At 37.3% G+C, this 24,481-nt stretch overlaps 1 protein-coding gene across 3 annotated transcripts in view; it reads left to right on the plus strand.

The window, feature by feature from the left end:
- The window catches only part of STIM2 (stromal interaction molecule 2), a 70,595-nt gene that overhangs the window by 25,383 nt on the left and 20,731 nt on the right, over nt 1-24,481 (plus strand). For 2 of the 3 annotated variants that reach the window (XM_038134623.1, XM_038134621.1), the window contains exons 2-3: nt 10,811-10,941; nt 21,156-21,270. In XM_038134623.1, the coding sequence (XP_037990551.1) occupies nt 10,811-10,941; nt 21,156-21,270 (246 nt within the window). Of the gene's footprint in view, nt 1-10,810; nt 10,942-21,155; nt 21,271-21,309; nt 22,203-24,481 lie in introns of those variants that run through there. The other variant, XM_038134622.1, reaches the window with a different exon arrangement.

Here is a 24,481-nt window from a genome sequence, read left to right on the forward strand (position 1 = left end):
ATGAGGACTGAATAGTAGATTATATATCACCTAATGTCATTGGTTACCTTTAAGGGTCTTATATGAATATTCTTCTGCAATTGGTTATAACTTCAGTTGTCAGAGTCTTAAATTATAAAAGATCTTTGTACTTCCTTGCTCTTTCCTTTAAGTTTTCCTTAAGTGTGTCTGTTTCTTCTCTTCAGAAAGCTGTCGTCTCATCTGCCAATGATAAAAATTTTAAAAAGCCCCTAAAGAGCAAAACAGTCCCAAACACAAACTCATTAGGTTTTGTGTAGCCAAGTGTCGTAGTTTGTCAGCTTTGGGACAGATTCTGTTATGCTGCTTCTTTCATAGCCTTGTGTATTTAGTTGTTAATGCATGTTCTGGCGCCAAGGTTTTGGAAGAGGGTCAAAAAAACTGGAGCTTAAATGAAGGCACAGCATAAATCAGAGCAGTGCTTGGGGCAGACATGCACTCAGCAGGCACCTTAAGCTTGCTGGTGTATGTTTGTAGAGATGGGGTGTCTGTCACTGCGGGCTGTTTATGATGTGGACTGACTGCTGCCCAAGTGGGCTGTGCCTGCAGATGTGACTTCTCTAAGCTCATGGGGGGCAGCCTTGGAGAATGGACAAATTGTTAGCTTACTGGCAGTGGTGTTTGAAACTGTTCTGGGAGATGTTGTGGAGAAGTTTTTTTGAGTTTGCTATTACTTCATCTCCTGCTATAGTGTTGCAAAGGTCTGGTTTAGGTTTTGTAAGGCTACAAAATACACTCGAAAAAGACTTGATGGTGGTTAATTGCAGCAAGTTGTCTAGAACACATCCTTGTCCTGCACCTCCTAGTAGTGAAAGCCAGGATCTAAGCAATGAGGTGGAGTTTTCCACTCCGGTAGCGTGGATGTTGTTCCATTCCATGTTTTCAGGGGGCTGCTGGGGTGCAGTTGAAGCATGCGGTGTGTCAGCACCAGGGCTGAGCAGCAGCGCTGGGGCTGTACAGAGCATCTCTCTACTTCTGCGTGGCTTTCCTCCTCCTCCCCTGCACCTTTGCTGTCAAAACTGTTTGTGCAGGTGTGAAGAGATCAGATTCAGACAGAATCAGTTTCCCGATCCTTCCTGCAGCAGGATTGTACAAATGTGCTTGTGTTGGTACCAAGAAGGAGATAGTACAGGGACAGAAATGAACAGCAGGGGCAGGAACAATTAGAAATCCTTTTAGCATTAGTCTTTGGCTTTTTCTGCCTTAGAGCATATGTGGAATTATTGTCTTGGCTCTTCCTTGCATCCCAAATATGCTCATGCTGTTGGGGAGCAGCTGACAGTGTTTGAAGCTGTACAAGTAGTGTTTGTACAAGGTGTGCTGTTCAAGCACATGTAGAGTTTCCCTTGTTTTCTTCTGTATGCAATGACTAGAGGTGGAATGGTACTACTTTAAACTTTTGTGCAAATTACATCTAACTAATTTTGATAGCAAGAGCCATGTGTTTGTAGCATGGACGTTGTGTAAAACAATCAGTCTGAGCTAAATCTAACATGATAGAACTTATTCTAGGTTTTGGAGTTCTTGTTTAGTTACTGAGTTTTCTCTTTTTCTACTCTGAGTGATTCCATTGCATGGCTTTATGCACAGAATATATGCTCAGTGTGTACTCATTGTCTACGAACTGCATTATATTTTATTTACCACTCTAACAGCTATGAAATACATACTGGAAAAGTACAGCATTTCCTACTCTTATTTTGGGCCCAGAAATACATTTGCCAGCATGGTATCAGCCAAGATGTATCTAAGATATGTGCAGCTCTGGTATAGTCTGACATCCTGATAATTGTATATCTTACTATCGGTGTTTAGTTTGAGCAAGAGCATAATCATGATATGGTATCTCCCAAGATGAGTGACTATTTAATTCTTTAATTTTTTTTTCTTCTTTATAAGATTTGGTTTTTTAAAAGGCTCTTTACATCTAATTTCCATCAAATAAGCCAAGGTGAACTGAGACACCATAAGTAGATTTGTCAGCCTGGTTTATCACTTGGTGAAATTCATCATGAGAAAAATATTTAGCAGCATATTAGTAGGAGCAAAACTGCCAGTTATGCAATCTGGAGTTGGAGTGCTAACAGCAGAGCAGTTCACGTAAGCTTCTGGAAGTAGGATAGTCCTTAACCAGCCAACAATCTGTACTACTAAATTTTCACAAAAGCTAATAGGACTATTTAAAGGAAATTATATTTGTGCATACTTAAAATTACTGGTATGTTGAATGGGGCTAAAAGGACGTGTTCCATTACGGTGTTTATTTAATAAAGTGAATCTATTAATTCACTGCCTTTGCATTTCTGAAAGAATGAACATAGGCTGGCAAATGTAATACTCAAATGCTAGAATCAAAACAGATTATATATATTTAAAAAAAAATTGCCCAGGTGCTATATTTTAATCTTCCTTTATAGAAGTACTATGTTACATCTTTTCAATATAGGTTTCAGTTCTATAATTCTGATATGATCTCTTAAAGTATAAATACATCTTGACAACATGTTGTTACAGGAACTGTGAGGGAACTGATGATGCTACAGATGGTGCTCACAGAGGATTAAATTTGATTCCTTGGTTGGAACAGTTAATAATATGCGCACTAGATCAAATGGTGTAGAAGAGTGAAGTAATTCAGTAATGCCAGCAATGTCATGCTTACATGCCTGATTCATGGATATGGGATATGATTATGAATCACATGTGAAAACAAATATATCAGAGGAAACACTGACGTGATTGAAACTTTAAGTTTAAAGATGTATATATATACATATATATAATTTTGTATGACAATAATTAATTTGACTTTAATAAACTCCTCTAATTTTAGTCAATTTCAGATTGTTTGTCTGAAAGTATCAGATGTTTTTTAAATTTTCAACCCACATCTATAAAATTTTCTAAGCCTTTTAGTAAACTTAAAAAGAAAAATAAGGTGCTAAAATCCTTTTCTCCAGTGCTTCCCTACCTTCCCCTTTTTCACTCTTGGAAGTTGTGAACTACCTTTTCAGTATGAAAAAATCTGTGAATTTTTAATATCAGCTATATTATCATGGTTGCTATATTTTGCAGACACCGTCTTCCAAAAAGGAAATTAGTGGTTCATGCTCCTTCTAGCTCTTGAGCTATACTTGAATAGAAATTAGTACACTCAATATTGATTATAGGCTTTCACCAGGCATCTGGAGATCAGGCTTCCAGGTTAATGTGTTTAATAAGGATGGAATTCTGAGCAAGAAATGAAGTTTTAGTAAGAAGATGGTTTACCAGCATGTTTGCTTTCGAAATCACATGGGCATGTTATCAGACATTTGAAGGTCACCTGTATATATCACTTTTCTCATTTCCTGACCAAATTAAGGAAGCGGCTTAAATGCTATGCTGCTGCTCCTTCTTAGGAGCTGACAAATTCTTGAGCAGATTAAAGTGTATAGTCAGGAATATACTTAATCTTTTCCAGCTCCCTGCTATTAGAAAAGGGAGAAAGTTGTTAGAAGGGCAGTAAAGAACCAGTCAGACCTAAAATACACAAAAACTTAGAAGCGTGTTGTTATATGTGCTTAGATGTGTTATGCCTTGTCACCAAGTACATATGACTACAGATCTGTAACTTTTTTCATCAGATTAATGAATGTTCTATTGACAGATGAACTCAAAATTCACTAAATCCTTTTTCTGTAAACACATTTCTTCTAAACACATAAGGAAAATAAGACTGTTCTTTTAAATTTTATTTGAGTGAAGGATGTGTTTATTCCAGGTGAATTCTCATCATATTCAAAAGTCTGTAATTTATTTGGAACTATTATAATTTTATAGTGTTGATAATCACTCTAATATGCAGAGTTCTTAATACATTCCTGAAGATGCATTTCTGAAGAAGCAAACAGTCTTTACTACCAAAGCATGAAAACTTAGATTTAAACTACTTTAAGTATTTCCCTTCTTGGTCTTTAACTAATAAATATAAGTAAAGTGAAAGAGACTTTTCTGTTGCTGAGAGCAAGTATCAGACATTCAGCATCTTTTTTTACTCTGAATATCCATCCATATGTGTTTGTAGGTTTGTACAGTAGGTATCATAGAAGTACAAGTAAGGGTAGAAGGAGGAAAAAACAGGATTTTAGGGGCTTGCGTAAGATGCATCTCCCAGTTTCCTCTCGTCCTGCTTTGTTAGGGTTGGCAGGAGTTCCTCTTCTAAATCAGTCTGCTTTGACCATTGTATACAATAATTGTCGAACTTCCTCTTCCCTGGAAACTGTAATTGCTCAGGGAGGGTGTGGGAAGGAGATGGAAAAGCCATGAACTCATCTTTTTGATTTTTATTTAGTCAGAAAGAGCAGCATTGTAATTTTAATAATTAATTTTGTATCAGTCTAAATGAAATATTTATACTGATATTTTCATCTTGACAGAATGATCCTTGTCATGATTAACATATTCAACCTCTTTTCACAACTTCCTTTTTAACCAAGCATTGCTGATTTGGTTGGAATAGTTGCTTTTAATGCAGTTATATTAAAGCAAAATTAATTTTGCCATCAAATCTCATTCACTAGGGAATTCCTGTCATGTATTTTCCTTTGAGTTTCTGTTTATCTGGATACAAAGTTCTTAAATATTTTTCTGAGATAGTGTGTGATGTTTTGATGTCTTAACAAGTGATCAGAAAATTAAGTGCCTGCTGCTTCTTTTGAAGATTTTACCTTGGAAAGTTAGAAAAGCTTTAATAAACCTGCCTTAACACTTGATTTTGTTAATAACATTATTTGACTGAATTTCTACTTTAAATAAACTGATCTCACTGAAATTCTTTTTTTTTTTTTTTTTTTTTTCCAGTGTATAGGGAATGAAGTTCAGAATTAGACAGCTTTTTTGTGGGTGTGGAGAAAGCAGAGATGAGCTAGTGATGATTTAAGAATAAAATCAAAGCCTTGCTTACCTCATCAAGTTTCTATGCGGGGGAAAGAATCTAATTGATCTGTATGTATGAAAAGATACTGAAATAGCAGAATAAATGGACACTTTTCAATAGTGACAAAATCAGATTTGAAACTCTCATACGAAAATCGCTTGTTATGTGTTGAAGCTGTAATAATTTATTTTAAGGCTGTTTGAAATGTCATTTTTTTTACTGAATGTGTTTAGTGGATTTTGAAACAATCGTGGCAGTTTTCTTGCAGCCTATCTGCAAGTAGTTTGGGACTTTTGTTAATTTTTTTTTCAGTCAAACTGCAGTGTTACCAGTCACTAAACATTACATGTGTATTCAGAAACGAGTGCTCCAGATACTTAGCAGTCAGGTGTTTAATCTACTAATTTAATTACTATTATTGCATGAGTTTGCATAGAAGTCACAGAGCAATGGAAAAGCCTAATGTGAAACATTTTCAAAATCTTTGGGGACAACAATGTTCCAGATTTCCTTTCCTGTTGCACCTCTTCCCCTTGCCCTGCTGTCATTAGTATTATTGCATTTTTCCTCTTCAGGAAGCTCATTTAAATAACATCACTGTTGTGGTTAGAAGATAAGGTATTCTACACTTTTTGTCAAAATTTTATCTGTTTTTTTATTTTTTAAATGTTTTTAGTGGAAAGATGTGCTGCAATGATGAACTTTTATTTAAATAATTAGAGGGAAAAATAATGTCACAAATTACTTTGTCAGGTTAACTGTTAGATGCTGCTCAGCCTACTTGCCATATGGAGGAGTTTAATTATTAAGAGTAGGAGTGATTTGCTTTGGGAGCTTTTAATTGAAAGATTAAAAGAAGCTCACTCTGAGGCTGTCTCAAGCATTTGAAGATTTTAGTGACAGGATGTATTATGTAAGGATTTAACATAAAAACATGTTTGCCTTTACTGTGAATAAATTTTATTTTGAACATTAGGTAAAATTCTTGAAAACACTTGCTTTTCAGTATTTTCATTAATCCCTGTTCTATCTGACACTCCAATTTGTACTCAGGTCTTCAAAAATCGTTGTTCTTGTAAAGGTTTTTTGCCTTGAAAGGTATCACTGAATTGATTAAGAAACTGCAGTATATTAACGTACATGTAAAACAGAAATGTCAAGAAATAGGAATCCCAGTTAGGTGAATATTCATTTGGCAGGGGGTTGAACATATTGTGGACACTTCCTTTGTTTGTGGAAAGTGCAAAGAAATCCACGTCTGTCATCGTGGCATACTGAAGCATAGTTATTTTAAGATGAGAGTACGTACTTAGGAAGCTGATGCTTTATAGTGCTTGCCTTTTCTGTGAGGCTTCCCTTTATCCCATATGGCTTTTTAGGAATGAGGAATCATAAACCTAGAACAGCATGGTATACTTCTGAATTCATCAGTAAAAGACAGGCATGGGATCCCTGTGTGCTTCAGTAGGACTGCCATATGTTATTATAAAAAACATGCTTTTCTTTCATGGTGAATGCTGAACATCCTCACAGAACAAAAATGATGTGTGGTAGTCAGTCTCTTGAAATAACTCCTAGCTGTTACGTTGCTCTCAGAGAACTAGTGGGAAGATTTAAAGGCGTTACAATTTTAGATTTGGAAGTGTCTACCTGATTCCAGGTACCTGTGAAAAATCATGAAACTTCTGCGTGTCCCTGTATTCTTAAGAAGGCTTTTTCAGACATTGAAAAGTTCCAGACTGGAACTGTGAGCACTTGGTTGGAGTCATTCTGTCAGGCTTGGCACAGCCATAGCTGTTGTGCTCCAGTGTCTGTATGCAAAAGTAGGTGTGTGAGAGAACTGCAGGCTTATTCCCTGTTTGTTGGTCTGTCAGTCCTTTTTATTCTGAAGTCTATAACATTTGCAGCTGTTTAGGGAGAAGCAAATGCAAGGTGGATGAAAGGCTATGAGGTGCATATACCTTTCTGCTTTGGAAACCTTTCTAATGATGTAGTCCTAAATAAATTTCAGGGGCTTTGCTTAGATGAGTGCTTGAAGATAAGGGGGTAATTAATTTTCCTTACTGGCTTGTATTGACAGTGTCACATTTCAACTTTAAGCTCTTTTTTGTTTAGGAAATGGAAGAGAGAACTGTGAATATAAAGCTGAGGGGAATTTCAAACTGAAATTCTTTTTGTAGTCTCACCTTATTTTAGTCTCACTGAAGAAGATTAAAGTGGGGGGGAGGAGGGGTGGGGTGAAAGGGTATGAAGTGTTATTTTCCCTTTACATATAAAGTTTTCTTTATCTTGGGTTGGATAACTGCTTGGTTCATTATCAGACTGTCTCCTATAGCAGTCTCCTGTGGACTGGTGAGGATCTCCCCTCTTGCCTTAGAGCTGGGAGGCATTTACTGCTTCAAGGCGGGAGGAAGGTTTGCTTCAAAATCCTCTGCCAAGTTTTTTGAGCCACAAGTCTGACTACATTTAGTAGTTCAGGAACAAATTCCTTCCTTATTATGACCAGTATTTCTGAAACTTCCTTGCTTCTGAGCAACATGAAAAATTGAGGTATAAGATAACTTGTGCCTGGAGTGGTATCTGCTGTGCTTTTATGCCTCTTGCCCACCTTGTCTCTTTTGTTTTCTTTGCTAATTCTTCCGTGCTTTTCATTAAAGGAAAGCTCAAATTCCAAATTGTTGGTTCACTCCCTGAGTGAATTTATCATCTGTTCTTTCCTGTGGTGATGATTTTGGACTAAGTGTATTTATGACAACACACCAGACTAGGATGGAGCAATCGGTCTAGACGTTAAATCAGGCTTGTCTTTAAAGTACAAGAGAAGGATTGGAATCCCAGAACATCTTCAATAGTGTCAATTCAAAGTGGAAAAATTATCAGCTAGGCTTATTATTTGTTGTGGGGCTTCAGGGCTATATTTATGTTGTTTTCTGTGTCTTGAGACTTTTTCCCTTGGCTTTTGTCTTAAAAACTTCCCAGACATCCAGTTAATAACCATACTCCATATAGTATTAATTTGCATTGGTTTTGCCATGCAATTGAGGCAAACTACTGCATGGTAGACTATTCTGCAGAACTGCAGATGATTAAATTTCCATCAGCTGTTTTTTGGATTTGGTAGGGCTCCCTAGGTATGCTTGTGAAATGCTTTTTACTTATTCTTTAGGTTGTGGCTTTGTAGTTTGTTTTGAGATTGTTCTCTGAGGAAGGGGATGACCAGTGTTGTCAGTCTGTCAGTCTAAATGTTTAATTTTACCAGATGAAAATAAGCTTGAAAATAAATCTGGATTCTCTTCAGAGTGGGTTAATTTTTATTACAGTTGACATGTGGTCCTGCTCTGTTTCTCAGTCCCAAAAAGAGCAATTGGCACTCTATCGGCTCTTAAGAGAGAGATCAAGTGTTCTTGGAGCCAGCACATGGGACATTTGAAGCACAAGCAGTCTGTTTACTTCTCTCAAGAAAAGCCATAGCTCTTTAAAGTGCCTTCATGCTTAAATATCCTAAAAAGGCATATTTAAGATAAGTACCCTGATTAAGGGACTGATCAGCCTTGGTTGTGAGAAAATGTATTCTGAGAAAATACTTTTCATTTGAAAAACTGGGCTTTCAGCTGAATAAAATGAAAAAAACATTTGAATGGGTGCTTGCAAACTGTGAACACATGAATCTGAAATTTGATTCCATGTTAGAACAGATTTAAGTACAAATTAAACAAGTTGGGTTTGTTTGAGGGCTCTGTTTATGTTTTGACAACTATACTTTCTTCTAACTTAAGATACAGTATAGATCATAACTTGTAATACAGAGATTATTCTTCTGATATGATTACATTTTAGTAAAATGATATTTTTTGTTCATGGCCATGAGAATTTAATTATTAGAACTTTGAGGTGATTCATTGTTATTGGAAGGGAAGCCTTTCTACATGGAGCACCGTGTAATTGCAGGGATAGGTCCTTTAACTCCTCAAATGATAATAATTTTTTAATCGCAAGGCAAAAATCTAAAGTATTGTGCAAATTAAACCTTTTGTAATAAACAAAAAAATGGACAAATAAAATATATTTTAAAAAATTAATCCCTTCTCCTTCATAAAATATCAGTTGCATTCCAAAGCTGAAAATTATATTGCTTGTGATTGGTCTGGTTTAATATTTAGTAAACAATAATAACAACAATAACAACAATAATAAGCCTTTTTATTAATTAAATATTCATTAATACTTAATAATTAAGTAACTAATAAATACAGAAATATCTTTGTATTAGGTTTTGCTTTTAGGACTACATGAAGTAGTTCTAAAAGCAACACCTCTCAGTTCTTGGACAGTGTCAGTGAAGTGTTTGGGTTTTTTCTGCTTTGTTTTGTTTGTTTGTTTTTTTACTGATGCATGGGAACAGATAACAGATTTCCATTAAGTCCTGTATAATAAAACTGAAGTATGAAGTAGGAATGTGTTGGCTCGTGTCTAGCTGTGGAAACTAGTCCTGTTAATTATGTGTCTGAGATTCCAGCTATGTCATGGTTGTTATCTTTGCACTTCCTGCTTTGTAACCTTATGCATTCCTTTATTTTGATTTTTAATTATTTTGAAATTTGTATTAGACAGAAAAATTAGAATCATGCTAATCCAGCTTGTATGAAATCATAAACTAAAGAATTTATTTTTCTCTGAAAACATTTTTTCCTCTCTTTTTCTAGAAGTGCTTCCTTTACTTATATAAGTGAGCCTTTTAATAAGGCTCCTGTAGCAACATGAAAGCTTAATTCTTTGATAGATTAGAAAAGTAAAATTACTCATATGCTCCCTCAATGTTTACTTGCATTGATATGATTTAAGTGTAGTGCAACAGTTTATGGAACTAGTCAGTGCAGTTTTATAGTGGCTAGTACAGTGGGAATTTGCTACCTTACTTAAGTTCAATTTTGAAAAAATGATTTCTGTATCCTTCTCCGCCTTCTGTTCTTTGCTGGTGTTCAGTACATCAGAATTATTGTAATAGCTGCTATTAGTTAATGCCAAGGTCTGCGTAAGGACACTGTGGTGATGGTTGATAATCATGCATTCTAGAATTTTGGAGCATTTGTCATGTACTTTGTAGAAGGGAAAGAACACAGATTTAGCAATTTGGTGTGGTGCAAGCTGAGCCATCAGATGTGTGCAAATCATGAGCCTTCAGTAATGAATGCAAATGAAAGTGTTCTATTTTTGACTTGGAATCCTGCTCTACAGTGACTGCAGTTTATGATCAGAGTGTACAGGACTAATACATTGTGTACTACTATCAGCTGAATTTTCTTTGCAGTATGCTTTCTGCTCTTGCAGTCCTTGGGTATCTTGTGTTCAGTAGTACCACCTATTTAGAATTTGATCTGCAATGTGGTTACCATCCCTTTGTTACCTGTTTATGAGACTGTGATTGTATGATATGACAATTCTTTTTCTTTTCCTCCACTGTTCTTTGTTTGGTTCAGACTTTCAGGAAGGTGGTTGGGAAATGTGGTAGCTTTATTTGACACTGCAGTGACATTAACTAAATGTGGATGATAAAAGAAAAAGTGGAGATAGTAAGTTAGTGGGATGGAAGAAATAAATGGAAGTCAAAACTATTCCAGCTTTTTTTTTGTGACTCATTCTTGAATAAAAAAAGAGTTGATTTGCACACACAAGCCTTTCACTTTTTTTTGGTACAATTACTATTTTACAGTTAAATTTGATATCTGTGACCTGGTGATTATGTGCAGTGAAGTACATGCACACAGTGCAGAATTTTAAACCCTTTCTTTTGCTTGGGAACTTTATATTCTGAAGTGAAAGTAAATAACATTTCTGTTATGTTGTTTTGATATTTTTTTGTCCTCCTCACTGTAGATCCCTGCAGTTCACTCAGCCCACCATGCTTTACTGAGGAGGACCGATTCAGCCTAGAAGCTCTCCGCATGATCCATAAGCAGATGGATGATGACAAAGATGGTGGCATCGAAGTAGATGAAAGTGATGAGGTAGGAGTAAAAAAAACTTTACTTGTGCATGCATGAAGTCTTTTTTATTGCCATTCTTCTTAATTCAGCCCTTTCCTCAGACACATATGGAAGGAAAGTCTAATTTCTGTATTTGTCTAAAATGGGATATTACTGTCCATTGTTCTAGCCTAAAGGAAAGTTTTGCATGACTATGTATAAAAAGTGCTACTTTTGTGATTGGGGTAAGAGGCGGGCAAAGCTGAAAGGTTTACCTTGCAGTAAGACAGTGATGTGATCCATTGCTTGGTGTTGTGGTTTCTTCATTCAAAATTTTCTCGGTTGAGGCATTGCTGGATTATCTTAGTTACCTTAGATCTGTTGCAGGCACTTCGTGGTGTAAAATAATACCTGTTATAGAGAGCAATCTAGAATAAAGATTTCTGGTTTGGTTTACATTTTACAGACAAGTATTAAAAGCATCGTGCCTACTAATGGTAAATTAAGTCCTATAACCTAGTAAGTTTTTTGTGACTGCTTGAATGAGTTTGGTAGGCAGGCTTCTGCTGGTCCTGGCAAAGGACTTGGCCTTGCATTTGCAAAACTTTACCATTGGGATTCTCAGAATTACTGGGTAGGAATGGAAATATCTGTGTAGTTCATTGTGCTTGCTTATTTTGCTTTCTGGCCATTGTTAGGCACACGCTGGACAACCAAGGGGAGTGAAGATGTCCCCTAAAAAGGAGGGTATATGTGGTTCTAACACCCATTCTTACTGTAGATGGATGGGAGAAGAATCTAGCCCTGTTTTGTCATCATTTTTTATAACATCTAGGGAAGGTTGTTCTCTCTGAATGAGTTAAGTTATGAATTATTGTCAAATTTAATCTGATGCTATTTACTTTTCTGTGTGCCTATGTGCAAACAGCGTCAACAGGCCCCATCCAACATGACCCTGAACTCTTCCAGGGATGGGAACATCTTTGTGCAGCCTGTTCCAGTGCCTCTCTACCCTCTGAGTAAAGAATTTGTTCCTAACATGTAGTCTAAATCTCTCCTATTTTAGTTTAAAACCATTCAACCTTGTTCTGTTGCTATCTGCCTGGGTAAAATGTTGCTCTCCCTCTATTTTATACCCCTTCTATATGTACTGAAGGTTGCAATAAGATCTTCCTGGAACATTCTCCAGGCTGAACAGTCCAGCTCTCTCAGCCTGTCTTAAGATAGGTGCTCCAGTGCTCTGATCATCTTCGTTGGCCAGACTTGTTCCAACAGGTTAATGTCTTTCTTGTGCTGAGGCAGCACTCTAGGTAGGATCTCACAAGAGCAGAGGGGCAGAATCACCTCCCTCCACCTGCTGGCCACTCCTCTTTCAATGTAGCCCAGGATGCAGCTGACTTTTTGGCCTGTGAGTGCACACTGTTGGCTCATGCTCAGCTTTTCATCCACAGCACCCCCAAGTCCTTCTTGGTAGGGCTGCTCTCAGTGACTTCTCCCATGAGTCTGTGGAGACTCATGTCTTGCATTGTTCCAATGTCTTGCATTGCTCATGTCTTGCATTGCTCCAATGCAGGTGCAACACCTGGCCCTTGGACTTCATGAGATTCTCATGGGCCCACTTCTTAGGTTTATCCAGATCCCTCTGGATGACATCTTTTCTTCTTCTAGTTCAACTGTGCTGTTCAGTTTCATGTCATCTGCAAATGTGCTGAGGTGCCCTGTCTGTGTTGTTGATGAAGGTATCAAAGAGCCCCTGTCCCAAGAGAGAGCCCGGAAGGGCACGACCCATCACTGGCCTCTACCTGGACAGAGAATGATTGACAGCTGTGTTCATTCAGGCAGTTCCTTATCCATCAAATGATCCATCCTTCTTACCCGTTTCTCTTCAATCTGGGGATGAGGATGTTATGTGCCCCTGTGTCAAAGGTCTTTCAGTGGTCTAGGCAGATGAAATTTGTTTGGTCTTCCCCCATCAACCACTGCAGTCACCCCATCATAGAAGGCCACAAGATCAGTCAGACACTGTTTGCCCTTAGTAAAGCCAGGCTGGATTGTCTCAGATTACTTCATTGTATGTGCTGTTGCATTGCTTCCATGAAGATCTGCTCCATGATCTTCCAAAACACAGAGGTGTGAGGGCTCAATGGTCTCTATTTTCTCAGGTCTGGATTTCTCCTCTTTTTCAATAGGAGTGATGTTTCCTTTTTTTCTGATCACCAGGGATTTCACACCTGACTGCCATGACTTTTCAAAAATAATGCATATAGTCTGCCTTTGTTACTGCAGAATGTTTGGGACAGGCACAGTTCAGTCTGCAAACTGAAACATTAGTGATGGAGTCTGAGCTTCCTGAGGAACTTCCCAGTACTTTGTATCTCTTGATTTGTACTGCATTTTTTATACACCAAAGTTGAGGAAGTTAAAAAAATACTGAAACATTTATACATTGTATAATTTTTATTAGTATTTTATTTTTTAATAAAAAATAAAATTTTATTAGTATTCAGAAGATTTGCCCTGGTTTCCAGTGGACCATCTTTATATCTGACCTGTTCCAGAGGAAGCAATAGAAACTATGCTAAAGACCTGTTTAAATGGCTGAAATTATAATAGTTGATGAGGCATGCTGTTCAGCTGGGGTAATTAGAGATGGGTGAAACTATATTTTCAAACTACACATTGTGCATAAAATAAGATGACTTAATTGTAGCCCTTGTTTCTGCTAGTTCATTTTTAATTATTGAAGAAATATTTAATAACCCACTCCCTGCAAAGTAGCACTTTTCTACATATAATTTCCACGCAAATCGGTGATGAATATGTATTTGCATAGAGTGCTTTCTTCTAAGACATTGAATGCAAACCTGAAATTAATGAGAAATGCAGTTTAATTGCAAGTTCAGCTAGTAACCTCTGTTTTTCTTGTAGTGCTTTTACTAAATCTTTACCATTATCTTAAAAGGTCTACATTTACACAACATAGTTACATAGTTACCTGATTACAGTAGGTCTGAATATGTACTAAATATGTCCTATTTATATTTCAGAACCAGATTCTTTTTTGTTCTGTCACAGTGGGTAATGCTGCTTATTCTGATTAAGAATGAGGACTGATAATTAAAAGACCCACTTTATTAGAAGTAAAGCTTACATGAAATAGAGGGATTTTGCTTAACAGCAGGGAATGGATTTTCTGTTTTGTGCTGCATGGTTTTTACTTGCAAGACTCCTGAAGAGCAGCATATTGAGTATGTGGATTAGGTGTTCATTCACTTTTTACTTGGCAGGAAGAATGTGACAAAGTGGAATAACTTTCTGCTGTTTTACCAGCGCTACAACAGTGTTGCAAGGGTATATTTACACCAAGGAAGGAAGTTCTTGTAAATAAGTTATTTTGAGACAGGAAGGTAAAAAGAGCTAAAGATGTTGAACTATTTATTTTAACTGTTTTAATTTGCTAGTCCAGTTCATTCCCAACAGTGATTCCAGACATTTCATCTGCACGCAGTTTATTTTTCCTAATGTTTTCATGCCCTGTTTTAGGTTGTAGCTTGTTTTTCTTCTGTAAAATGAAGGACCACATGAAACCATTCTGTAAAGAAGGAATTTTTTTAGGATATTAGAAAATTTGAATGAAGATATTTCTTATTTCCTCAAAAACTGTCTGATACTGGAAGACCTTTGGACGTACTTTGTACGGATGGAAAGAAACTTGTATTTGACTTTGATAAAGTTGATGTGGGGAAACCTGATCTAAATTTTTAGCATGGGATTTAATAGTCAGCAAAACACGAGGGATTTTGTTGAAGTCTTCTTAGGAAGTTAGTGGGGCTCTAGTCTGAGCATGGAGTAGTTACTTATCAGTTACTTTTTCCTTATTATTTGGTATGGTACAGCAGAGGAAAAAAAAGGAAGAAAAAAAGCCCTCTATACTTATTATAAGGGCAGACTAATATGAATTTTCCTATCAGACTTAACTGCTGATATTATTACTTTATATATCAAGGATTGTGATTGTTTAAGCTCGTTTCAAGAGGGAGGCTGTAAACAGGTAACTGAAAAAGAGAATGTGGTATTAGTAACTGAGGTTTTAGTCATGTGTTGTGGGAGGCTATCTGCCTCAGGAAGCATCTGTTGCACCATGGGAACCTGTTTTGTTTTAATGATGAGACACAAGCAATAAAACAGACTTATCATATGTTCACTATTTACATAGGTTCTTCCTGTTTCCTTAACTTCCCTAAGCAGGTCCTACATAAAGTAATTTCCTCAAGGAATCTCTCTGCAATGTTAGAATAAGCTGATGTTTTTGAAGTATTAGTATCTTAGTGTGTGCCTAATGTCTCACCAAGCTAAAGGCATAAATGTACAGTTTTGCGTGGGATCTGTGGATAGATCACTTCATAATTTTGCTTAAGTTTTTTTAAGGAGGTAACTGGAATTGCCACTTCATAAAAAAACTGCAGACTGAACAAATCCCATAGAAAATCACCAACACCCTGCCCCATGCCCTTCCCCCCAAAAAATAATAATAAAAAACGACACAAAGGTAAAAGACACAGTAAGGAGAAGAGACTGCAGCACTGAAAGCATCAGAGAACAGCTTTTATCAGGATGGTCAAAAAAGTTGGAACCTCAGAAACTATATGCCGAAGGGACTGACTTAAAAATGTTGTCTAGAGCCAAGAATCAAATAGAATCTAACTTTTGTGGCCTAAATCAGGGAAGATGATTCTCTTCTGTACAGTGATTAAAGCAGGAGAAGTAGCTAGCATGGTCTGGAATGATAATACTATCATAGCACTTTGGCTGCAGTAAGTTTGACAGGGAGGCTTCATTTTGTTCTCTGGAAATATACTCTCAGCAAGATGTTAAATGTCTTTTCAAATTCCCTTAGTATTTTGGTTTTGTCATTGTCATTTATGTAATAAAAGTCCTTAAACTGGAGTTAATATTTCTGTAAACAACTTCATATTTTGGTGTCAGCTGTTTAGACAAAATTCTGCATGTGGAAAAATATATGCTGCAGTGTTTCAGAAACTGAAGACATTATAACTGTTTTTTCATGACACTGGGATAGCTCCTGAGTGCATTTTATGTCTCACTGTGCAAGACATTCTGTTACAAACACTGGTCTTTCGAACAAGGATTTTGAGCTTCCTAACCAGTGCAGTAAATCCTTGCCCCCCAAAGCTACTGGTTACTTTGAATTCCTTAATTTGTTGTGCTCTCTTAATAGAGGTCTCTTTTGAATTAATTTTTTTTCATTCAACTGCTAATGTATTTGTCCCCAGGCAGAATGTGTTTTAGTCTCCTGAAGTTTTGTAAGCAGCTCTGAACGTGTCTAGACAATTTGTTTTTGCAGAGCAGGATAAGGAGCCAGGTCTTGTGTGAAAACATTGATGGTGTTAGTTGACAGCTGTGCCTGTGCAAAGAAGCCCTATAGAGAGGCAGCATGTGTTATCATGGGTACAGTTGCACCAAAACCTGTTCCAACGTGGCTTGGACTAGACCTACCTCACGCCTTGCCTCCTTGGACGTGCTTAAGCTAATATGAAGCTGTCTGCACCTCTTTATTTAGTCCTGCTACAATGAAGCGATCCCTTGGAAATTCTATTTTGGCTTTGCAGAGTTTGCTTTGCAGTAGATAGCTACAGTTTTGTTTTGAATTGCAGCAACTTTTTTTTGATAAAATATGTAGGTTATTTAAGATATACTTGATAATACTTTCCTGGCTGTGTCCTACATTGTTCTTGTCATGTTTTATTATTAATATTATTAAATATGTTTTCTTATTTTACTTTATAGCATCTTTAGAAGCCATTTCTGTAGGATAGGCAGTCATACCTGAATCATAGTATGTTGCCTTTTAAAAGCACATCTGCCATCATAATTTAGTCAGTACGTGTGACATTGCAATTGCTGCAACAAATCATGTAGCAAATAGATGTGAGGAAATGCACTAAAAGGCTGAAGTGGTAACTTTTGCTGGTTTTTCCTTTGAAGGGGTAAACCTGAAGGAAATAACACTGTTTGAGGAATAGATGCTCAAGGGTGAGAGTCATACCTGGCCAGGAGATGTTAGTAATTGCTGTTAAAGTAAACTTGTCAGTTAGAGGGTCTATTTTAAGTTGATGAAACTGAAAATCATAAGCTTTGAGCCTTCACCCAGAACAAAATATAAACATCATGAGAGTGGTTCCTGCTGCTGTTAGTGAGTGTGGTTAATTTTACTTTTCCAGTGGCATTTTTGAAAGTTTGCAATTGCTTGTTTGCCCTGTAATCATGTCTTGCAGCATCAATATTTTTACTTTTTTTCTTTCTTTCTTTCTTTTATTTTCTTTTTTTTCTTTTTTTTTATTTTGGCTGTTATAGTACTTCTGGGATCAAAACTCTAGTTTTAAGTCTAGGTGTGGTGTTTTTTTTTTTTAATTCTGTACTTGTTTTTCAAGTAACTGCTTTGACAAATGATTATTTTTGTTTCATACGCAGTTTTTAGGCAACTTATCTTCTGCTTTCTTGGTTTCAGCTTTGTAGTCTTAAAAGGACTTCTCCTTCCTGAGTAATTATGTTGGCTAAGATAATACTTAGATGTGTTTTTCTTAGAGCTTATTCTTTTAACCCTCCCCTATTTAGAGTTATTTTTCTAACCTTTTCTTTGTATACTTAATGACCAGGACAACAGAAGAGAGATTAGCTGCCATGACAAGGAACAAAAAAAATCCTCTTTTTAGGCTAGAGTTGTTCTGTTTTTGTCTTTCTTCAAGTTAGGTCCCAGTTCTTTTTCTTAAAGAAGCACTTCCATATTAGGCCACTTTTGAAACAAAGATCTTTTATACAAAATAAAGATGTTTGATGTTGTTACATACCTGTTCGTTAGTGAATGCACTTACTCTTTGAAACACGGTGACCTCTTTCCAGATACGTGCACTGTAAATGTAGTGTTGTGACCTTGTGGCGTCAGGGAGATCTGGGAGCAGCATGTGTAAGAGCAAAAGAGGCGCTTTGCACTTGGAAGAAGTTCTCTCAGCTGTACTATCTCTGCTCCTGAGCAGTAACTCTACTGGTTACTCCCTGCAAGCTGCTTTCCGATTTGTGTTGACGCTCCCTTTTAACAGAGGGACGCAGTCAAACGCTCCATGAGCGTCCCGGCGGGAGCCGGGCGCGCTCGGCCCGTCCCTGCGGGAGATCCCGGGCGGCGGGCTCGGATCCGCTTCCCGTGCGCTGCTGGCGGCGCCCTCTGCGGGCGGCGCGGCGGAATTGCAGGCGGAGCCGCTGGCCGAGGCCCCGCGCTGGTCCCGGCGCTGGCTCGGGAAGCGTTCCCGGGCCCGGGCGGGATGGGCAGAGCTGTAACACCTTGGAGCTTTTTGTTTTCACTTGGCATCTTCCTTCTCTTCTCTACTTCTAACAATTGAGTAGTACTGTTAACAGCAATTCAGATTTTCATTCACAGCACCTGTATCGGAACAAAAGTTCTCATCCTTTGATATTTTACTGACAACTATCAGTAAAGGTAGCAAGTTTGTACAAACAAAAGTGATCTGAGTTTTAGCTGAGAAGACTCAAAATTGGGCCAAGCCTGGATATACAACATGTTCTGTCCCTCTTGTTGATCACCTTACAACACTTGTTTTAAAAAAAAATGTCCGTGCCTGACATCTGGAGTCTCCAAGGACAGTGCATCGTCAGTCTCTAGAAAGCTGAAGAGTGAGTGCCAGCATTTACCGTGACCCCCATGGGAAAAGAGATAATCTTTACAGAGAGGGACATATAATGCATGCTTTTGCTGTATTTTTAGTATGTTTTTTGCAAGTTCCTGAAAGATATTCTGGGGATGTCAATTGACAGCAGATACTTGTGGGTGGGAAAGCATCAGTTCTTTCCTGCTGTTCCATCTCTAGACTGTACTATAATCTGGAAAGGCTTAGGGACATTAGTGGATAAGAAAATTATTTTGTTTGTTTTTTTATTGTTTAGCTCCTGCTCTTCAGTTTAGCCTTTAATAAACATGGAATGGGAATGAACAAGACAATCCATCTTTCATTGCATGTTGCATAACAAATGTAGAATTTGGAAGCTTCATGGTAGCATTGCCAATATGGGAAGTATTCAGAGTTCCCACTTGGATGATGGAATATGCAACAGATATTTCTACATTTGCATACAGTTATAGCATACAGTCTTGTACTTATTAAACCTTTTTACTGTTGCTGATCCATGTTTTTTCAGAAGTTCTGTAATTGCCTTTGCCCCAACAGGTTGCTATTTTCAGTACTCACATATTTCATATGTTTCTCATACATTTCTCATGTATATGCATGTGTGTGCATATATATATATGTGTGTATATATATGTGTGTATATATATATATATTTATATATATATCTCAATTTATGCCATTCTTGTACACATGGGTAAGAGGAGTTAAAAATGCTTATGTAGTTATGGGCTAAATGGAGCTATTCTAGGAATCAAAAGGCTTTACAAAACTAATGTCTGACAATCAGAAAAAGTTTTGAAGTAATAGATAAATGCGAGAGGATTTACGTCCAATCAGTGTTTTGATAATATGGCTCTGTGGTTTGATTAAGGAGGGCAAACCAGTATGTTGTCCCAAATCCATCAGTTATGGGAGAAATTTGAATCCATTCATAGTTTGAGATTCCCTCACATTCTAGTAAAAATATTTTAGTTAGGGAGAATTCTGTATTTCTTTACTTGCGTATTTCTGCTATTGCATACTGTTTCTTTTTATTAAGAGTTAATATTACTATTTAGCATTGGCTACTTTTGAGTGTCTCCTGCAGTTTCTGAGTGGTATAATCTCTAGATTTGTTGGAAATGAAGTCTTACAAATGGAGCCTTTGCAGGATGCTCTGCACTTGAATTACTCCCTGGACTGAATTTTAAGGCTTGAGTTCTTCTGCTGTGCATCACTAGCATGGCTTTCTTCCTCACCTCTCTTGAAGTGGTGATGACATATGACCAGCTGTATAAAAGGCTGTTTTTTGACTTAGCTGTCATGACTGTCTGTATCTGGTTTTGTTTGAGCAGTTTTATCCTCCTATCCGAACTGAAGAAAGAAAGCTATCTACTGTGGAAGATTACTTGGTTTTCTGGTACTGCTAGTACCAGATACTAGTTTTCTGATACTAATCCTAAACATCTTTACCCACAGAAACTGTTCATACAATGCTTCCAGGGACTGATACTTATGAAGGATTTTCACTATTAACAGGAGGTCACTTACCAACCAGTATTCCAACTTTTCTAGGCCTTTAGGAAATAAAAAATTGAATGAATTTTGCACTTCCATGTTATTTGGAGAACTGTTTGTAGCGACTTGCGGAATACTGATACAACACTGCCATCATAAAATTGTATCACAGAATCATGGAATGGTTTGGGTTGGAAGAGACCTTAAAGATAATTTGATTCCAACTTCCCTGTTGTAGGCAGGGACATCTTGCACTAGATCAGATTGCTCAGAGCCCGATCCAACCTGGCCTTGAATGCTGCCAGGGATAGGGCATTTACAGCTTCTCTGTGCAACATGTGCCAGTGCCTCACCACCCACTCTGTATGACATGATTGCATGATATTCCTTTTTATAATGTTTGCTAAAAGGCTTCCTATTAATTACTGAAAATGAAGCAGCTTTATGTAATGCTTCTGTGCTTGGAGTGTAACCACTGAGGAATGATTAGCAAGCAGAAAATTGGCCCTCAGATGACTTCTGTTTTTTAATTTGATGAAGTCAAATTTTTGTTGTCTAATCAAAAGACCTTAATACTACTTAGTAAACAGCTTACTCTCATCCCTCAGGCAGTTGCATTTAACTGGTATGGCAGGATTCAGGCATTACTCATCCAAAAATGACTGGCACACTTTCAAATCTTACATGGCCTTGTTTTCAAGGAGGGGAAGTTGGTTCAATGTCATCAGAATAGGAAGTATACAATGTGACTGTGTGGTGTGTTCCTGTAATCACTGTGAATCTGAGGCATACTAATAATGTTAAACTCAGTACAGTGGCAACTGCATCGTCAGTTTTTCTAGGATTTAATAATTGTGAAAAACAAATCTTGTAAGAGTGTTTAACTTACCTTCTGAGTCTTTGATGTAGAAGACTCATATCAATTCTCTGCTGCTTGCATGGGGAAGAGATGGGAAAGACTCTGCCTGATTTCTGTGTAGTTTCTCTTCAGAAATTGTCATTTAGGCATTTAAGATGATGTTTTTCCCTTTCCTTCAGTTTCTAAGGGAAGATATGCAATACAAGGATGCCTCAAATAAACATAGTCACCTGCACAGAGAAGACAAGCATATCACCATTGAGGATCTGTGGAGACGCTGGAAAACGTCTGAAGGTAGGTAAAGAAGTATAGCTGAAATTGACATAGTTATAATTCAACAATTTTTCTGCCAAGTATAGAGTAGTGAATGAATGACCTCTTGAAGCATCTTCATCAATCTGTTTTGACACTGTTATTTATAGGCACACACAAATCTGACTAAGAACACATTTAGTCCAGCTAGAGGTAATTTCCTCTTCATGTGCTTTGTGTATTGTAAACTAAGTAAACGAATGTAGTTTACATGAGGTTCTAATTTATCAAGGTGACTGGTGCAAGTGCTGAATTCCAGATTAGCATGTTTTTAATTTAATAAACCCTAAGGGTTTCTCTATAGCTATTTAAATTTTTAAAAAATATAATACTAAGTGAAAAATTCAATGCACTTTCACTTTGATTTAAATTTTATTTGAGCTACAAAGTTCTAGAATTCTTAGTCCAAAGAATTTTTGAAAAATCTTCTTTAACTTGGGATACAGTAAAATGTACTGACAACCCAACACCACCAGCCCTCCCTTACTTTGATTTAAATGAAATAAGTAAGTTGAGCCAACTATTCCAAGTATGAAAGGACAGTATTTAATCAGTACTGTGTTCATTGCCAAATATATCCCAGGATATAGTGATTAAAAAAGTGATCTGAAACATTAGAATTGTTAGGAGAAAAATACCTAACTTCCTCAGCCCCCTCCGCACCCCAGCCCTCATTCCGAAGGTGTTGTGCTGTCCTGGCTGGGGCCAGGCCAGGATTAATTTTCAGCAGCAGTCAGGAGGGGCCATGGCTACAGCCAGGGTGTTATCCTACACCTGCACCCCCCACGTCATTGCTGAGAGCCTGGAACAGGAATGGGAGTGTCTCTCTCTGCTGGGGAGAAGAGGTTCATTCTGGTTGAGAACCATAGGGAACGGACCCATCTGGTATTTGTTTATTGTCAGGGGATTTCCATGTGAGTAGTTTATTTTTCTTATACCTTTTGTTATCGTATGGTTGCTGTTATTGTTCATTTTGTTATCTCATTGCTGTTTCCATTAAATTGTTCTTATCTCAATTGTGATCTTTACCCTTTGTGCCTCCAATTGGAGGGGGAGGGGAAACTGCACATGTATTTGTAGAAGGACTGCTAAATTTGAGAATACCATTCCTAAACCACGACATGTTCTAATGGTGAGTTTAGAGAGATCTAAAACTTGGTATGGGTCAAACAACTGCAAGTAAGAACAGGAGGGGAATGAAACCAGGAATATGGCATTGGTTCATTCTGCTAATGCAGGAAGTCACTTAATTGCACTCTGAGGTAATACATAAAGTGTTTGGAATGTAGTAAATATCTGTTTTAACCAGTAACTTTTGGCCTTATCTTTTCAAATATTCCCTTAATACTTACTCACTGAAGATCCTGTTCCCTGAAAGTATTACAACTAAATTATCAGAAAAAAATATCTCCTCAAAATGTAGGTCTAAGTCATGAATACCTGTTCAAAACTTTAGGCTACAGTGATTCTAGAAGTATAGTTTGTGTGTTGTGTATATCTTTATTCCAGTTTTCTTGAATGTAGTGAGTGAATAAGACTCAAAAGACTTGGAGAGGAATGTCTCATCTCGTGTCTGCTTATAGTGGCTTTATTTGTGTATCCTGCTGAGAGAACTAAAATTGCACCAAAGGGAGACCTTTAGAATGAGACTCCTGAGCAGTCTTAACAGTGATCTGCTGACTGTTAGAAAGCATGAAGCCCTTCAGAAAATGAACTACTTTAATTTTATGTTAGGTAACTTGGAAAATGTTGCCATTCCTTTCTATATGTTTCAGGAATTTTTGATTTATTTGTTTTTATGTGCCACTAGTTTATAGCAATTTGGCAACATTAAAGAAGAGGATGGAAGGTAGTATAAATGATAGTATCAGTAATTTGAGACTTTTAAGCAATCTGTTGAGGTATCTGTGTGAGAATTGCAAACTCTAGTGCTCCTGAGAGTATATACAGAAACATCTTCAGGATCTACTGCTGCATAGTTTATGCTGAGTAGAATTTGCCCATTTGCCATAAAGCTTGCGTTATTTGAATATTTGTCTTAAATATTTATCAAATAGCTTAAAGATGTTCTTTGTTTAACATATTGGTGGTGCAAGACAGATAAGGTGTGAGGGAAGAAAGCAAAAAAATGCCATTGCTGTTTGATGTCTCCTTTTAGGATTAGGGAAAGTACAGGTTGCTTTTAAATAATTGATTAGGAAGGATTTTATACACTGAATGTAACACTGAGGATTGGCTGTGTTCAAAGCTCTAAAAATTGCATAATAAAAAAGGGGGCTTCAGAATACTGGTTTTTAGTGTTTCTGGCACTGGGCAGGTTTTTGATGTCCCTGCCTGGTGCAGAATCCTTAGGGCATAGTCTAGGTTGGTGCAAATTAAAGGAAGTTCAAGACTGTTACAGGTTCTACCCACATGGCAGGAGTCATATCATAGCTTGAATCAGCATCTAGTCTGTTGTTGCTCTTTTGCCACTCAGTTTAAAGGACTCCTTTGGTACAAAACAAGACTGTAATTTAATTTAGTTTAGTTAGAATGTGCTTTTTATGACCTTTGAATTTTTTTAAATCTAAATTCTACAGGCTGTTCTATTTAGAGGAGTGACTATGAACTATCCTAGTTGTTTTAAATGTAGAAAACATTTCTCTCTGAGAGTCTTCTGACTTCTGTTACTGTGTGTTACTGCTCTTTAAATGTAAATGCCAGTATATGCTTGTTGTATGGTATTCTTTGACTGTCTCCTAACTAAGCTGTTTTTATACATGTACTACAGAGTCTTTCAGCTATTCACAAGTGACAAACTTAGTAGCTACAGTTAGGTTAATATCAGATCTGTATCTTTCAGTTTTTTCTGCGAGGGCCTTGAAGAGGTAGTAGTTTTGAGTGTGGAAAAGGGGACAGATGAACATTTGGTTTGATGTCTGAATGCCAGTCTTTGTACAATTATCTTTGGAAGTTCTCTCACTCAATGGCACCTGCTGTCTCTCTTTGCCCCAGTAATCAGTTGTGGTCGTGTGAATTTGCTGTCTGAAGAGCAGGGTATAGGTATTTAGTCTCAGTAGCAAGGGGGCTGTAAAATCAGTCCAGAGCCTTCAGCTGGGTGGTTCTCTGACCTGTCTCAGTGAGTAGGGCTGGATGCATTCTTAGTGATGGAGCATTGTCTCTTGGGACTTGATTTTGTAGCCAAGTAAAAACT

Source organism: Motacilla alba, chromosome 4 (genome assembly GCF_015832195.1).
Source record: "Motacilla alba alba isolate MOTALB_02 chromosome 4, Motacilla_alba_V1.0_pri, whole genome shotgun sequence".
NCBI classification, from domain to species: Eukaryota; Metazoa; Chordata; class Aves; order Passeriformes; family Motacillidae; genus Motacilla; species Motacilla alba.